This window comes from Hemitrygon akajei, chromosome 4, assembly GCF_048418815.1.
Source record: "Hemitrygon akajei chromosome 4, sHemAka1.3, whole genome shotgun sequence".
NCBI classification, from domain to species: Eukaryota; Metazoa; Chordata; class Chondrichthyes; order Myliobatiformes; family Dasyatidae; genus Hemitrygon; species Hemitrygon akajei.
In genome coordinates, this window is record NC_133127.1 from 19,345,638 (window position 1) to 19,364,826 (window position 19,189).

At 40.9% G+C, this 19,189-nt stretch overlaps 1 protein-coding gene across 1 annotated transcript in view; it reads left to right on the forward strand.

Annotated features, from left to right (window-relative positions):
* The window catches only part of atrn (attractin), a 414,604-nt gene that overhangs the window by 356,353 nt on the left and 39,062 nt on the right, over nt 1–19,189 (forward strand). The window contains exon 27 of the mRNA XM_073042130.1: nt 16,797–16,904. Within this exon, the coding sequence (XP_072898231.1) occupies nt 16,797–16,904 (108 nt within the window). The remainder of the gene's footprint in view (nt 1–16,796; nt 16,905–19,189) is intronic.

Below are 19,189 nucleotides of genomic sequence, written 5' to 3' on the forward strand. Positions count from 1 at the left end.
GTACCAGTGTATTAGAGATGCAGAATCAAAAAGGGTAGCAAATACAGTACTCTGTGTTATATCTCAATGCGTGGAATAGAAGAAGTAAGTTAGACAATTTTGTTATTACAAATTGTCAGGTATGATGTTGTGGCCATTACTGAACCATGCCAGCAGTTGGGAGCTGAATGTCCAAGCTTACACATGGCATTGGAGGTATAGGAAGGTAGGCAGGGGGGTGACGTTGCTCTGCTGGTAAAGAATGGCATCAGATCATTGGAAAGATGTGACATAGGATTGGAAGATATTGAATCCTTGTGGGTGGAGTTAAGAAACTGCAATGGTCAAAGGACCCTGATAGCAGTTATACACAGGCCTCCCAACAATAGCTGGGATGTAGACCACAGATTACAACAGGAAATGGAAAATGCATGTCAAAAGGCAATGGGAGATTTCAACATGGAGGTCAATTGAGGAAATCAGGACGGTGATGGAGATTAACTAAATGAGAATTTTGCATCAGTCCATCGTAGAAGACACTAGCAGTGTGCCAGGTATTGAAGGTCATCAGGGAAGAGAAGTGAGTGCAGTTGCTATCACAAAGAAGGCTTAAAAGGCTGAAAGACCTAAAGGTACATAAGTCACCCGGACCAGATGAACGGCACCCTAGGGTTCTGAAAGAGATAATGATAAGAGATTGCAGAGTTATTAGTAATGATCTTTCAAAAATCATTGGACTCTGACATAGTGCCAGAGGACTGGAAAATTGCAAATGTCAGTCCACTCTTTAAGAAAGGAGGAAGGCAGCAGAAAGGAAATTATATTTCTGACCTCAGTGGCTGGGATGATGTTGGTGTCAATTGTTAAGGATGAGGTTGTGGTGCACTTGGTGACACAGGACAAGATAGGAACAAGTCAGCATGGTTTTCTTAAGGGAAAAACTTGCCAGACAAACCTGATGAAATTCTTTGAGGAGATTACAGGTAGGACAGATAGAGGGGATGCAGTGGATGTTGTATATTTGGACTTACATAAGTCCTTTGACAAGATGCCACATAGGAGGCTGCTTACTAAGTTAAGAGCTCATGGTATTACAGGAAAGTTATTGGCATGGTTAGTAACCATGAGTGGTAATAACATGATCTTTTTCTGGTTGGTTACCAGTGACCTATGGTGTTCCACAGGGGTCGGTGTTGGAACCACTTCCTTTTATGTTGTATATCAATTATTTAGATGATGGAATAGATGGCTTTGTTGCCAAGTTTGCAGATGATGCAAACATTGGTGGAGGGGCAGGTAGTGTTGAGGAATCAGGAAAGCTGCAGTGGAACTTAGATTAGGAGAATGGGCAAGAGAACTAAATAAAGTACAATGTTGGAAAATGCATGGTCCTGCATTTTGGTAGAAGAAATAAATGAGCAGACTATTTTATAAGTGGGGAGAAAATCCAAAAATATGAGATGCAAAGGAACTTGAGAGTCTTTGTGTAGAACACCTTAAAGGTTAACTTGCTGGTCGAGTTGGTGGTGAGGAAGACAAATGTAATGTTAGCATTCATTTCAAGAGGGCTAGAATACAAGAGCAGGGATGTGATACTGAGGCTTTATAGGGCACTGGTGAGGCCTCACCTTGAGTATTTTGAACAGTTCTGGGTTCCTCATCTGAGAAAAGATGAGTTGTCATTGGAGAGGGTGCAGAGGAGGTCACAAGGATGATTCGGAATGAAAGGGCTAGCAAATGAAGAACATTTGATAGCTCTGGGTCTGTACTCGCTGGAATTTAAAAGGAGGATCTCATTGAAATCCTTCAAGTGTTGAAAGGTCTAGACAGAGTAGATGTGGAAAGGATGTTTCCCACAGTGGGGGAAATTAGGACAAGAAGGTACTTAATGAATACTTTGCTTCAGTATTCACTACGGAAAAGGATCTTGGCGATTGTAGGAGTGACTTGCAGCAGACTGAAAAGCTTGAGAATGTAGATATTAAGAAAGGGGATGTGCTGGAGCTTTTGGAAAGCATCAAGTTGGATAAGTCACCGGGACAAGGTGGGATGTACCCCAAGCTACTGTAGGAAACGAGGGAGGAGATTGCTAAGCCTCTGGCAATGATCTTTGCATCATCAATGAGGATGGGAGAGGTTCCGGGGGATTGGAGGGTTGTGTATGTTGTTCCCTTATTCTTCAAGAAAAGGAGTAGGGATAGCCCAGGGAATTATAGGCCAGTGAGTCTTACTTAAGTGGTTGGTAAGTTGATGGAGAAGATCCTGAGAGTTAGGATTTATGAACATTTGGAGAGGCATAATATGATTAGGAATAGTCAGCATGACTTTGTGAAAGGCAGGTCATGCCTTACGAGCCTGATTGAATTTTTTAAGGATGCGACTAAGCACATTGATGAAGGTAGAGCCGTACATGCAGTGTATATGGATTTTAGCAAGACATTTGATAAGGTACCCCATGCAAGGCTTATTGAGAAAGTTAGGAGGCATGGGGTCCAAGGAGACATTGCTTGACTTGACTTGATGAGTAAAGTTTACAGATGAAGGCAGGAGAATGGGATTGAGTGGGATACTAAATCAACCATGATGGAATGGTAGAGCAGATTTGATGGGCCAAATGGCCTAATTCTGCTCCTGTGTCTTATGGGATTATGTGTTTAAGAGTATTTTAAAAACCAGCAATAAACTTCTCACCCTATTACTTGGCGTAAAATGTGTATTGATAACTTGATATCGTGCCTGCTTTCTGATGGCAGCAACACAGAGCCAGCGTTAAAAATTGGCCTCCAACGTTTTAAGTTGGATACTGCAGTTCCCTACACTGAACTTAAAGAAAGGAAAGAATGGAATATGGCCATGTGATCATCTTTGGGAGAGACTTGGAATTGAAGGTGAAGTACATTGAGCTCTTTTAGTTCTAGGATTGCTGATGAAATGATCATGGGCTTCAAGACCTCTGTCATAACTCGGACAAGAGGTGTTTGGGGTGGATGTATTCTTTAAAATGCTGTGCAGTTCTTGAATTGTTTGTGCTGGTCTCCATGTGTTCCCGTTGAAACAGAGTTTCATCGAGAAAATTAAGATGCATGGAATCCATGGTGAATTGACTGTTCGGATTCAGATTTGGCTTGCCCCCAGAAGACAAAGAAGTGGTGATAGACCTTTTTCTGGCTTGAGATCTGTGACTAGTGATGTTCATTAGGCATCTGTTTCGGGACGTCTGCTGTTTGTATATATATATATAAATGACCTGGATAAGTATGTAGATGAGATGGTTAGTAAGCTTACAGATGATAGGAAGATTGGTGGTAAGCAAAGTGTAGGAGATTGGCAAATGATATAGCAGGATCAGTTGCAGAAATGGGTGAAGAAAGCAGATGGAGTTTAACCCAGCCAGGTGGGAAGTGTTGCACTTTGTGAGATCAAATGTAAAAGACAGTACATTGTTCTCTTCCATAAGACACAGGAACAGAAATAAGCCATTTGGCTCTTCAAGTCTACGTCACCATTCAGTCATGGCTAATTTATTTTTCCTTTCAATCCCTTTCTCTTGCCTTCTCTCCATAACCTTTGACACCTTTATTAATCAAGATAGCAAGACTCTTTAAAGTGTTAATGATTAGAGGGACCTCGGAGTTCCAAGTTCATAGCTTCCCAAACTGAAATCAATACACTAGAGTTTTATAGAGCTGCAACATAACTTCACAACTCTTGAACTCAGTTCCTTAACTAATAAAGTCAAGCATGCCATATGCATTCTTCATCACTCTATCAAACTGTGGCTACACAATTATGGTTCAGTTATGCAGAGTTTTGATGACACAACACCTTGGCACACAGTATTGGTCTCCTTATTTCAGGAAGGAAGTTGATGCATTAGAAACAGGTTAGCAAAGTTACTTACCATCATCATTGTATGACATGGGCGATCATGGTCTTGACCATGGTGGTTCTTGGCAAATTTTTCTAGAACAGACAAAGTTTGCCATTGCCTTCTTCTGGGCAGTGTCTTTGCCATTATCAATGCTCTACGGAGATTTGGGGGTTAAACATGCTACACCTTGCCCATGGATGACCTGCAGGCTAGCAGAGAGAAGGAGCACCTTACACCTGTACTGCCAGAACTTGGGAAACGTACAACTGAGGCTGCAGTCAGATTAAGCATGTTTTTATTGAATGACAGGGGAAGCTTGAGAGTCTGAGAGACCAATTCATAAAACAGAAGAGGAAGTAGGAATAAACTAATTTAAATGATGGATCCATAAAAAGGGACAGTTTTTTAAACCATATAATTTTGCAGTCATGATTTAAAAATGTGTTCATTACCTCAACAAATGATGAACAAAGTTTGTTATTGTACCTTATATCTTTGTGATTTCTTCCCAACATTCAGCTCATCAGCTCTATCTCTTGTACCTCTATGTGTACACTATTTGAAAAGAAAATTATTATCTATATATAGGAGTGGATGCATTATTCTGTACAGAGTTTTCATTATTTAAGATTTTCCATTACACAAATATCACTTTAATATTGCAAGTACATAAGCTGAAATTTGTCCTTTTGCTGAATCCCCATACATTAATTTGGCTTGTGATTGACAGTATTTCTTACCCATTGTTTTTGTTGGGGAGGGGAGAAGATGGAGCCAGGCCTCTGACTGAAAACATTTTTACAGTTAAATGTGAAGGTAGTTTAAAAAAAAATCAAGATGGTATTATGATCAGTTTTTTTCCCCATGACTATATTAAAATATGATGCTGCTGTACAATTATTGGAAAGCTTTGATTCAAAGTTTGATGTTTGGTCTCAGTTTTGTTGTTTCGTACAGTGCAAAGGCTTGGAATGCTGTACTCATCGGCCATTTGAGAGTTCATAAATCTTGGCGTATACCAGTACTTTCCAGCCATATGCTTGAACTGATACACTCACATCATTTCTCAGATGTTTTTAAGTAATGGATATTGATAGTCCGCCTTTTCTTTCACAATGTAGCATGAGCTCCAGTTAAATTACCCAGTGTCATGTTTTGACATTTTAGCCAGAAGTCCCTTGGTGAGCTGTTCTCTCTCACTCTCCTTTTTTCCCTCTGTCTGGCTCCCCCTCCTGCTTGTTCCTTGTGCCACTTCCTTTCATTTCTGTTCCTTCTCCCTCCTCCAAGTCTCCCCTTTCCTTCTCCACCTCCCCATATCTCTCTGATACTTTCTCTCTGAGGGTTGTCGTCACAATCTTGTCACAAAAGATCAATAGAATATGATCCAGATTGCTTTTGCGTTTATTGTAATGATTCCCTAAAGCGGTTTTCATGCTTCTCTCTGGCAACATCACAGGAAGAAAACCAGCTGCTAATATAAAGTGTGATAGCACAAGTGGCAAAATCGTATTCACTTGAAGAGTGAATTACTTGTAGTTCCATTCTGTCTGATTTTGTGAACATCGAGCAAAGTGAATCATTACAAGAAGGTAGTCGCTTTTATTATTTTGTGCCGTATTGTGACATGGGCAATCATTGTCTTTCTCTGACCATGATCATTCTTGGCAAATTTTTCTACAGAAGTGTTTGCCATTGCCTTCTACTGGGCAGGGTCTTTACAAGCTGGGTGACCCCAGCCATTATCAATACTCTTCAGAAATTGTCAGCCTGGCATCAGTGGTTGCATAACCAGGATTTGTGATATGCACCAGTTGCTCATATGACCATCCATGGCTTCACATGACACTGATTGGTTTGGGGGTGGGGGGGTTGCTAAACAGGTGCTACACATTGCCCAAGGTTGACCTAAAGGCTAGGTAAGGGAAGGAGCACATTACACCTTCATTGGCAGAGACATATCTCCACCCAGCCATCTGACATATATAATATTTAAGACCATTTGTATCTGGTACAAGGAGGAATATTGAAACATTACGATACATGTGAACAGTGAGGTATAGTTTACCATGTTCATTTCACCAAAAGGTTTTGACAAGTCAGCAGGTAAATATAATTCTGGCACCACAGTCAAGGTCCTGGTTGATCTGTGAGTCCCAGTGATGTAAACACTGTTGACTGTCATTGGGAGGTTGATTGGTTGATTAGTAAGGGCATCAAAGGTTACAGGGAGCAGGCAGGAGTGTGGGGTTGAGAGGGAAAATAAATCAGCTAAGATGGAATAGCAGTGCAGACTTGATGGGCCAAATTGCCTAATTCGTCTCCTGTGTATTATTGTTTTATGGTTAGGTAACTGCTAGTGCCATATTCCTTGTGACATTTCTCTGAAAAATACTTTCCATTAGGTTATGAGGGCTTTTTATTAAAGAACAAAAATAAATTGTCCATGAAGTTTTACATACAAAATAAATATAATCTTGACCAAATGCTTTGTAGTGTAGTGGTTAATGCAATTGCTTATTTATTCATTTAGAGATACAGCACTATAACAGACCCTTCCAGCCCAAGGATAACACATACTAAGTGCTGGAGGAACTCAGGAGGTCAGGCATCATCTATGGAAAGGAATAATCAGTCGACTATGCTGGCTGACCCTTCATCAGGATCCTTTAGGCCCAACAAGCCCATGCTGTCCAGTTACACCCACGAGACCAATTAACCTTGCAACCCTACCATCTTTGGAATGTGGGGTGAGGAGCTAGAGCACTTGGAGGAAACATACGTGTTCATGGGGAGAATGTACAAACTCCTTACAGACTGTTGCAGAATTGAACCTGGGTAGCCGGTATTGTAATTCTGTAATGCTAACCATCCCTGAAGTATAACTTGGCAGCGTTGGTGATTACTGATCCGGGTTCAATTCCCGCCGCTGTCCATCAGGAGATTGTACATTCTCCCCGTGACCGTGTGGGCTTTGTTTTGAGTGCTCCTGTTTCCTCCCGCATTCCAAAGACATATGGTTGGGATTATGGTTGGTAAGTTGTAGGCATGCTGTGTTGGCACCAGAAGCGAGGTGACGCTTGTGGGCTGACCCCAGTACAATCCTCGGACTGTGTTGGTTATTGATACAAGATGATGCATTTCATTTATGTTTTGATGGTTCAATGTACATGTGACAGCTAATCCTTAATCTTTAAACTCTTGCCCAAGTTTTGGTTAGCATGAGTTCAACTGAATGGGTGAAGCAAATGCTCCTGATTCTGGGTCAATAGTTTTTCCGTCTATAAAGTGAAATGCAAAATTCATATTAAGGAAGAAGAATAAAATCATCTCTACATTTTCCCTCTTCAAGGCTTCTGTTAAGAGCAGCCTCAGTTAGTGAATGCAGTATTATTTCTGGTATCATACATCTATCGGTGTATTTTAGAGAAGACTGAAATTTCACTCTATTCTCTCTTTGCCATTTAATGATATAGTTTCTGATTTCCATATGCTTCCATGTAACATTTTTCAGCTGAGTTTAGTTCATTCTGCCAGTCCCTGTTTGTTAAATTTTGGAGGAGTTGACTTCTGCGTGGCCTTTACACTAATGAACTTTTCCACATCAGGAAAAAAAAGTCTGTGATTTGGTTATTTGAGCAGTAAAATCTAACAAATTTGATGAAGTGCAGAAGACAATAAGTTAAGTTAGAATACATCTTTTTCTTCACCCAGATGTACTGTAAGCTCCACCTCTTAGTTACTTCCACAAAGGTATGAATTGCCTCAATTCTCAATAATATTACAGGATGCAATAACCATGTTTTGTTAACCGAAGCATGCAAATAACACTCAATTGCCACTTTTTAGATATCTCCTGTACCAAATAAAGTGACCACTTAGTGTCTGTTCATGGTCTTCTGCAGCTGCAGCCCATCCTCTTCAAGGTTCAATATGTTGTGAGTTCAGAGATGCTCTCCTTCACACCATTGTTGTAACACATTATTTGAGATACTGCCGCCTTCCCATGAGCTTGAATCAGTCCTGCTATTCTCCTGTGATCTCTCTCAATAGCAAGCCAATTTTCCCACAGACTTGCCAGCTGTCTGATGTTTTTTTGTTTCTCAGACCATTCTGTATAAACTCTAGAGACTGTTGTCTATGAAAATCCCAGAAGATTAGGCGTTTCTGATTCTCAAACACGCCATCTAGCACCAACAATCATTCCACGATCAAAGTCACTGAGATCAGGTTTCTTCCCCATTCTGATGTTCAATCTGAACAACAACTGAACCTTTTGACCATGCCTACATGCTTTTATGCATTGAGTTGCTGCCACATGACTGGCTGATGAACTAGCAGGTGTACAGTTGTACCTGATAAAGTGGACACAGAGTGTCATTGATGTTGCACTTTTATTCGGTTAGAAAGATCAATATCAATTGAGTAGGCAAATGCAATTCAGTTTCTTAAAATGCAAGAAATATTGTAGTGGTTTGAACAAATAAATCAGGAAACAGCTGGAGTTCAAAAATACGTCATGCCAAATAAACAGCGTGGAAACCATTTTTCATCGGTTCCGTTGATTCAGTTTGATGGTGTGGTATAAGGCATCTCTTAAAAGTAAATCTAAAGGGAGATGTGGAACAGATTTACTTTTGAAATTCAAGTAACAAGATTTCATGTCATCTCTGACATGAATTTTTTTATTCATATAAATTGGAACCCCACCACCCAGGCCATACTCTCAAGGACGCCCATCACACAGGTCCTTTCTGGCTGCTGCCATCAGGAAGAAGGTACAGGTTCAGGAACAGTTATTATCCCTCGAACATTAGAACCAGAGGGGAAAACTTCACTCAACATCACTCACCCATCACTGAACTGTTTCCATAATCTATAGAACATAGACAATACAGCACAGTACAGGCCCATCGGCGCACAATGTTGTGCCAACCCTTAAACCCTGCTTCCCATATAACCCTCCACCTTAAATTCCTCCATATACCTGTCTGGTAGCCTCTTAAATTTCACTAGTGTATCTGACTCAGGCAGTGCATTCCACGCACCAACCGCTCTCTGAGTAAAAAAAAACCTTCCTCTAATATCCCCCTTGAACTTTCCACCCCTTACCTTAAAGCTTTCTGAATAAGCCTACCGTGTGGAACCTTGTCAAATGTCTTACTAAAATCCATGTAGATCACATCCACTGCACTACCCTCATGTATATACCTGGTCACCTCCTCAAAGAACTCTTATCAGGCTTGCTAGACATGATCTGCCCTTCACAAAACCATGCTGACTGACCCTGAGCAGACCATGATTCTCTAAATGCCCATAAATTCTATCTCTAAGAATCTTTTCCGACAGCTTTCCCACCACAGACATAAGGCTCACTGGTCTATAATTACCTGGACTATTCCTACTACCTTTTTTGAACAAGGGGACAACATTCGCCTCCCTCCAATCCTCCGGTACTATTCCCGTGGACAACGAGGACATAAAGATCCTAGCCAGAGGCTCAGCAATCTCTTCTCTCGCCTCGTGGAGCAGCCTGGGGAATATTCCGTCAGGCCCTGGGGACTTATCCGTCCTAACGTATTTTAACAACTCCCAACACCTCTTCTCCCTTAATATCAATATGCTCCAGAACATCAACCTCACTCATATTGTCCTCACCGTCATCAAGTTCCCTCTCATTGGTGAATACCAATGAGAAGTATTTATTGAGGACCTCGCTCACTTCCATAGCCTCCAGGCACATCTTCCCACCCTCATCTCTAATCGGTCCTATTTTCACTCCTGTCAACCTTTTGTTCTTCACATAATTGAAGAATGCCTTGGGGTTTTCCTTTACCCTACTTGCCAAGGCCTTCTCATGCCCCCTTCTTGCTGTCTTCAGCCTCTTCTTAAGCTCCTTTCTTGCTACCCTATATTCCTCAATAGACCTATTGGATCCTTGCTTCCTAAACCTCACGTATGCTGCCTTCTTCCATCTGACTAGATTCTCCACTTCACTTCTCACCCATGGTTCCTTCACCCTACCATTCTTTATCTTCCTCACCAGGATAAATTTATCCTTAACATCCTGCAAGAGATCCCCGAACATCGACCACGTGTCCATAGTACATTTCCCTGCAAAAACATCATCCCACTTCACATCTGAGAGTTCTAGCCTTATAGCCTCATAATTTCCCCTTCCTTAATTAAAAATTTTCCTGTCCTCTCCATTTGTATCCTTTTCCATGATAATGGACCAGTGGCCAGGGAGCTCACCCACTGGAGCCCACGGATGCTCACCCACTGAGAGATCTGTGACCTGACCCGATTCGTTACCTAATACTAGATCTAGTATGGCATTCCCCCAGTTGGCCTGTCAACATACTGTGACAGTAATCCGTCCTGGACGCACTTAATTATCTCTGTCCTGTCGAAACCATTGGAACTAATCAGGTGCCAATCAATATTAGAGAAGTTAAAATCACCCATGATAACAACCCTGTTATTTTTGCACCTTTCCAAAATCTGCCCCTCAGTATCTCTGCTGCTACCAGGGGTCCTATGGAATACCCCCAATAGAGTAACTGCTCCCTTCCTGTTCCTGACTTCTACCCATACTGACTCAAAAGAGGATCCTGCTGCATTATCCACCCTTTCTGTAGCTGTAATAGTATCCCTGACCAGTAATGCCATCCCTCCTTCCCTTTTCCCCCCCTCTCTATCTCTTTTAAAGGACTGAAATCCAGGAATATTGAGAATCCATTCCTGCCCTGGTGCCAGCCAAGTCTCCGTAATGGCCATTACATCATAATTCCATGTATGTATCCAAGCTCTCAGTTCATCACCTTTGTTCCTGATGCTTCTTGCATTGAAGTACACACAGTTTAGCCCTTCTACCTTACTACCTTTACACCTTTTATTCTGTTTATCTTTCCTCAAAGCCTCTTTATATGTTAGATCTATGGTCTCACTTCCAAGGATTCTTCATCTCAAGTTCTTGATACTTATTGCTTATTTATTTTTCCTTTTGTATTTGCACATTGGTTGTTTGTCCATTATGTTGGGTGTGGTCTTTCATTGATTCTATTGTATTTCTTGGATTTACCGTATATGCCTGCAAGAAAATGAATCTCAAGGTTGTATAAATTTACTTTGAACATTGATAGATTCAAAATTGTTTATTGCTGTTATTCAGTACACAAGTGTAAAGGAGAACAAAATTATTATTATTCTGGATCCAATACAACATAAAAAACAATAAAAATAGAATAAACATAAATGTAAAGCAATCCCATAAAACACAATGTACAATAAACATATATACAGACTGATTATATCTACATAAAGAGACTGTGATGTGAATGTTGGTGGGAGTTGATGGGGTAGGTTAATGGGTGGAGCTTAGGGAAGTAATAGTTTTTGAGTCTGGTGGTCCTAATGTGGATGCTGCATAGCCACGTCCCGGATGGGAGTGGGACAAGCAGATAAGCAGGGTGGGTGGGATCCTTCATGATATTGCTGGCCTTTTACTGCAACCTTTCTGCATATACACTTAGTAACCACTTTATTAGAGACACCTGTACACTTGCTCATTAATGCAAATACCTAATCAGCCAATCATGTGGCGGCAACTCAGTGGCAAAAAGCTGCAGACATGCTCAAGATGTTCAGTTGTTGTTAAGGACCAAAACACCAGAATGGGGAAGAAATGTGATCTAAGTGACTTTGATTGTGGATTGATTGTTGGTGTAAGATGGGGCTATTTGAGTATCTCAGAAACTGCTCATTCTCTGGGATTTTCATGCACAACAGTCTATGGAGAATGGTGTGAAAAACAAAACAAAAAATCCAGTGAGCAGCAGACAGTAGTTGGGAGGAGAATGGCTAGACTGGTTCAATCTGACAGGAAGGTGACAGTAACTCAAATAACCATACATGACAACAGTGATGTGCTGAAGATCATCTTGGAATGTGCAACATATCAAACCTGAAAGAGGATGATCTACAGCAACAGAAGACCAGAAACGTACACTCAGTGGTGACTTTATTAGGTATGGGAGGTGCTGGTGATGCATTTGGCAGTTTAAACTACCTGTTGTAGGACCCTCTTGTCTGCCCAATGTTCTGTCTAAAGTGTGCACATGTTCGCACACACATCTTTTGCTACTAGTGCATGTAGCGCCCTGGTTAAGATTTTTACTGTTATGCTGTAGGCTTTTCATTTTAGCAGCTCTGTAAGAGCAGTCTGTTTTGCTTTTAGCATGTTTGAGTTTGAGTTAAAGACATTGAGCTATGTTGTTCAACTTAGGAATGTTGTGTCAGCCAATCAGGTTGGTGGAATTGGGCAAAGGATCTAGAGAACACTGGGCAGAGAGGGTTTTGTGAGGGAAACTGGTGTGGGTCGGGGTCTTTTTGGTGGGAGCTGGGAGAAGACGGGAGGGAAGATGAAGAGGATGCCATCCCTGTTGCACAAGGTGCTTGTGTAGATGATGAAACAATGTACAGGGAGGAGGTTAAACACCTAGAGAGCTGGTGCAGTGACAACAACTTGATGCTTAATGTCACCAAAACCAAGGAGATGATCGTCGATTTCAGACGGTCTCAGCCTGAGCACATGCCCCTCAGCATCAACGGCTCCACAGTGGAGAGAGTGGAAAACATCAAGTTCCTTGGGGTGCAGATCTCGGACAATCTCACCTGGTCCAGAAACACCACTGGGGTTGTGAAACGAGCCCAGCAGAGATTGCACTTTTTGAGGAAGCTTAAACAAGCATCACTCCCCACTAACATCTTAACTACATTCTACAGAGGAGTGGTTGAGAGTGTGCTGACCCTTTGCATCACAACCTGGTACTCCAGCTGCAGTGCTGCCGACAAAAAAGCCTTGCAAGAGGGTGGTTAGGGGAGCAGAGAAGGTTATTGGGGTCTCCCTACCTTCTGTCCAAGACCTCTTTCAGAGTCGATGCCTCCAGAAGACACGGTACATCATTAAAGACCCCTCACACCCTCTTCATGAACCGTTTGTTCTTCTGCCATCAGGCAAACGTTACAGGAGCATCTAAACTAAAACCACAAGGCTACTAAACAACTTCCTCCCACAGGCAGTCAGACTGCTAAATAGCTGCTCTACCTGACTCTGCTTTGCGCAATTTAACTTGCACTGGACACTTATAACTTGTTCTTAACTGACATGTGACTGTTGTGTTTTACTATTTATTGTTTATTATTTAGTGTGCGTTTGTTATGTTATGATTGCACTGCTCCTGGGAAACGCTGTCTCATTCTGCCCTGCAGAGCTGATGTACGGTTAGAATGACAATAAAGTTTTTGAATCTTGAATCTTGAATGGATTCAAGGAGGAAGGACACATACTCCTGTGGGGCAGCCTGTTTGTTCGAGGTGGATTTTGAGTGTCATTCAGAAGGTGGTGTGTGCTTTCACACAGACCGAGGGTCCAGTGTATGAGTTACAGACAACTTCAAGATGAGCTCCAAATTATGTGCATATTTGTAATAGGTCCTTTTTATTTTTTCCCTCCTGATTGTTTGATGAAGCTGACATTTTAAAATATACTTTCTTTATAATTGTATGCAGTGTACGATGTGTTATTTCTTGCTGACAGCTAATTGTATGGGGACAGTATTTACACAGTATTCACACAGATTGAGGTTCAGGTGATTGAGACACTCTAACTTCCCGGTTTTAGTGGGACCGAAGTCGTACTGACCCTAGACGTTTGGAGTTTGAGAAAGGTGGCTTTCTCACTGCTGAGTCCAGCGGCTGTGCGACTAATAAGCCGCATCTCTAAAGACACCCAGTAAAAAGGGGTTTTCACGCACAAAGGAATTTAAAATGCACACAAAAGGCTGTCACCCTCTACCTTGTTGGCATGTTAAGTATATTTCACAATTGTATATAATCACATTTCCATTTCCGGTTTCCGATTCACACGGTGTTGACAATGTGGAGTTTCTGATGATTTGTCTGCAGATTTTCAGAAGTGGTTAATATATACTGTTTTTGTTGAGGAAATTATTCAGTGCACACATTGTAGTCACTGGGCAAAAAATTGCACACACCAGATTTTTGAACACACTGGTCATTACAAATTAGATGGAACATTGTGTCCACCGCAGTGATTTTATAATCATTTTTGCTATGACTAGCATTTTTATCAAAATTCCTCATTGACAATGACAATGCTTAAACTCTATTATTGACATGATGGAATTTAAGCCTACATCTCTGGTTTGTTAGAGCAAGAATTTGGGTTAGTAATGTGCTATTTTAGTGATAGTACGAACACTATTCCATGGTGACGCACTCTAAAAGAAATGGTTACGGTATTTGAAAAGTACATACAAGCTAAACTCACCATAAGGTGAGTATTACCATTTCAAACAGAAATAATCCTTTGATAAACTTTTAATTATTACCCATCAGCTCTCTGTCATTAAAAATTAATCTGTATGCATTCCTAATCTTTTGAGCAATTGAGGTACATGCAGTTCTTCTTTTCCCCTAATATCTCTTTTGGAATTAACATCAAGTTCAATTTCCACTATATTCACAGCCCATCTGTTCATTCCTCAGTTCTTTAGCCTGGTTCAAGAGCTGCCCTTTCTCTCGATTCCAGTGTCATGTTTTCTGTGCTGCATTTAACTTGCAATTTCAGCAACCTCAGGGGAGGCTGAAGGATGTGCAAAGATAATAATTGGTAAATACAAAAACAATGATAAATAAGTAATAAATATTGAGAAAATGAGTTCTAGAGTCCTTGAAAATGAGTCCTTAGGTTATGAAATCAGTTTGGTGTTAAGGTGAGTGTAGTTATCCATGCTGGTACAGGAGCTTGATAGTTAAAAGATAATTACTGTTTTTGAACCTCTTGGTGTGGGAGCTACACCTCCTGTGTCTCTTTCACAATGGTAGCTGGGAGAAGAGAGCACGGTGTGGCTCTTGGGCTTGCTTGATGATGGATGCTGCTTTCCTGTGACAGCTCTCCTTGTAGATGTGATCAATGGTGAGAACAGCTTCATGTGCAATGAACTGTGCTGTATCAGCTACTTTTTGTAGATTTTTCCATTCAAGGGCATTGGCATTGGATGTGGGGGCAAGTCTAACTGAGGCTAGGCATCCCGTTATAGCAAGATCTGGTACTTTATTGCAAATTAGATCTTTGCTCAGTTCTGGAACATCTGGACAATAAAGGTGGATACATCAGAATGCTCTTCATTGACTACAGCTCAGCGTTTAACACCACTACCCCCTCGAAACTAATAATTAACCTCCAAGACCCGAGCCTTGAAATCTCCTTGCAACTGGATCCTGATTGGCAGGCCCCATCAGTACAGATAGGCAACAATTCTTCTTAATACTCACAAATTAGCACAAATGCACCACAAATCCATATTTTTATTCCCCCCCCCCCCCGTTCTACTCACATTATAGTTATGATTGTGTGGTTAAATACAGTTGTGTTCAAGTTTGCTGACAACACCCCTGTTGTTGGCTGAATCAAAGATGGTGACAAATCAGCATATATTGAAAATCTGCTTGAGTGGAGCTACAACTATAACCTCTCACTCAATGTTAGCAAAGCCATAGGGCTGATTACTGACTACAAGAAGAAAAAGCTAGAGCCAATCCTAATTAGGGGATCAGAGATGGAGAGGGTCAGTAGCTTTAAATTCCTTGGTGTTAACATATCAGAGGATCTATCCTGGGATCAGCATGTAAGTGTCATCATATAGAAGACACAACAGTGCCTCTACTTTCTTAGAAATAGGCATAGATTCGGCATGTCACTAAAATCTTTGATAAACTTCTATACATGCATAATGGAGAGTATCCTAACCTGTTGCATCGCGGCCTGGTAGGGCAAATCCAATGCCCAGGAACGAAAAAGCCAAAAAAAAAAATGGTCATAGCCCAGTCCTTCACAAGCAAAACCCTCCCCAACATTGAATATATTTACATGAACGGTACCAGAAGAAAACAGCATCCATAATCAAAAACCCCCACCATCCAGGCCAAGCTCTTGTGCTGTACAACCATCAGGAATGAGGTACAAGAGCCTTGGGTCCCACACGTCCAGGTTCAGGAACAGCCATTACACTACAAACGTTAGACTCCTGTATTGATATGGGTATCTTCATTCGCCACTCGTCTGAAATGATTCATTGACCTGCAGACTTGGATTTTCCTTTAAGATGTAACTGAAATGCTCTTGTGCACATACCCTTTGTTGCCAAGCAGGTGGAATTTGCTTTTATAAAATGTTTTATTCAAGCGTTGAGTAGTTTCCAGGTCGTATAAATATTTTCTGCTCAGAACAAGGTTTGTGTGAGTAGCTGTTTAAAAAAAAAATTAGAGGGAGTTTCGCTCTATGCTTACTTTCAAGAATTCTTATAACTTATGTTCTCAGTATTATTTTTTATTTGCTCAGTTTGTATCCTTTTGCACATTAGTTGTTTCAGTCTTTCTGTTTATGTATAGTTTTTTGTAAATTCTATTGTATTCCTTTTCTTTTCCTCTGGAAATGTCTGGAAGAAAAGGAATCTCAGGGTAGTATATGGTAACGTATAAATACTTTGACAATCAATGTACTTTGATCTTTGAAATATAAAAGCACTTTTTCGATATGCAGTGTAACCTATTTACACATTCTCTTGTCTTGAAATGTGAAGTATATTCAAAGCAAGCCGGTCTACATACTACAAGACAATCAACATCTCAGTCTATTTTCCCTTCTGTAAAGAAATCACAGTGTCTACAAAGGAATATAGATTTGATTTGCAGAACAGAATCTTAATGATATTTGATACCTGCTGTGCTAAACAAACTGTGCTGTCGTCGAAAAGCCAGAGAGATGAATGTTGGAGAATCTCAGTGCCCATTGTTAAGAATAATATCGCTCACTTCGTTATTTACCTTCATTGAACCCTCTGTATACACTTGTGTCTCATAGCAACTTCTACGAGAGATGCAGCAGATGGCTAGTCGTCCTTTTGCCACTATCAATGTTGCCTTGGAGACAGAAGAGGAACCACCTGATCTTATTGGAGGAAGCATCAAGGTAATCAAAAATTATTCTGTTTCCCCTTTATTTTCAAGGAAATGAATTGTTTATGAATTATAGTATTTCCTTGTCTGTCATTTATTTTGATGCATCATTCAATTTACAATGTTAAATTATAACCAGTATTTATTAAGAAATACACATAACTATTAGTTTAGCTATCAATATATTGACTGCCTACATGTCACTGCAGGGGGTGGAGTAAATGTCAGCACTTTAAAATATTAGTGTTACTCCCAGAAGAGAAGATGGTGGGCATGAAATGGTTCTCAGAAGCATGAAGCTTGTGTTACTATGTATGTCATTATTCCTAACATTCAGTGTCACACTATGGTAAGAATATGAATTTCAAGGCTAGGTCAGGTGATAAAGCCAGATCGACCACTTCCTCTCACTGTGCACTTTCATTATGATTCTGACCATTTTTTCCTTTAAAAAAGTGCAGATGTTTTGGGATCCACATCTGTCACAGAGTTTTCCCAGATTTTAGAGATTTATTGATACAGGACAGTAACATGTTATATTGAATGCTGAAGGGCCTCAGTAGAGTAGATATGGAAAGGGTATTTCCTATGGTGGAAGTGTCTTAAGACCAGAGGACACAGCCTCAGAATAGAGGGGTTTCCTTATAGAACAGAGATGAGGAGGAGTTTCTTTTGCCGGAGCGGTGAATCTGTGGAATTTGTTGCCACAGGCAACTGTGGAGGCCTAGTGATTGGGTATATTTAAGGCAGAGGTTGATGGATGCTTGATAAGTCAGGGATTGAAAGGATACAGAGCAAAGACAGGAGATTGGGGCTGAGAGGGAAAATGGATCAACCGTGATAAAATGGCAGAGCAGACTCATGGACCAAATGGCCTAATTCTGCTTCTATATCTTACGGTCTTATTATGCCCATCTGTCCCAGCAAATCTGTGCCACCCAATTGCACCCATGTGACTAATTAACCTCCTGACCCCTACATCTTTAGAATGTGGGAGGAAACCAGCAGTATACAGTCACAGAGACTGCGTGCAAACTGTACAGACAGTGGTGGGAATTGAACTTAGGTCGTTGGTGCTGCAGTAGTGCTACGCTAGCTACTTTGCTACTCTACCATCCCTTTCTTGTGTCTGAAGGGAAAAAATGGACAAAATTACTTGGCAATGTTTTGGCATTGAAGGGTGGTGTCAGTGGTGGCTTTGTGGATTTTGTGGTGAGGGCCAATTGGATTGATCTAACAAAGATGGGAATTAAAATGTGGAAGAACTTAAATTTAGTTAAGTCAATCTGCATTACAAAGCTCAAAGTAAATTTAATATCAAAGTACATATATGTCACCATACACATCCCTGAGATTTGTTTTCACAGTAAATACAAAGAAACACAATAGAATCAATAAAAATCTACACACACAACAAAGATGTACAACCAATGTGCAAAAGACTACAAATTGTGCAAATACAAGAAAAAAAAGAGAAGAGTAAATAAAAAGTATCAAAGACATAAGTTGTAGGGTCCTTGAAAGTGGTAATATACACAAAATGCTGGAGGAGCTCAACAAGTCAGGCAGCCCATCTATGGAAAAGAGTACAGTTGACGTTTCGGGCTGAGACCCTTCATCAGGACTCATAGGTCGTAGAATCGGTTCCACATTAGAGTGAGTGAGTCTGATTCAGGTGTCTGTTTGCTGAGGGATAATAACTGTTCCTGGACTTGGTAGTATGGGACCTAAGGCTCCTCTATCTCCTTCCTAATGGCAGCTATGAAAAGAATGCATGGCCTGGATCACTAGCAACAGTAGTCAGTAATGACTCACCTGTTTCGGTTGTGTACTTCAGGGAAGGAAGTTTACTATTGTCATCCTGACTGACAGTTGATAAGAGTTCAGGACCAGCGAGTACCTGTGAGGATGAAAGATAAGGATGCAGAAGGCAAGGCTTAGAAAACTCTAGTCAAAAAGAAGATGGAAACATGTAAGGTTTAATGAGGAATATAAAACAAGCATGAAGGAATTTGAACAGAAATTAGGAGGGTTGAAACTGGCCATTAAGTGTCCATGGCAAGTAGGATTAAGAAAAATTCCAAGGCGTTTTATGAAGGAGGTCCAGTCAAGGACAAAGATGGAGATTTGTGCATGGAGCCAGAGGAAATGGGTGAGGTCAGGGCTTTGTGCAGGATGCTGAGCTGGGCTCACAAGTGGCAAATAGAGTTCAATCCAGAAGAGTGTGAAGTGAAGGTCAAACTTGCAGACAGAATACAGGGTTAATGGCAGGATTCTTACAGTGTAGAGGAACAGCGG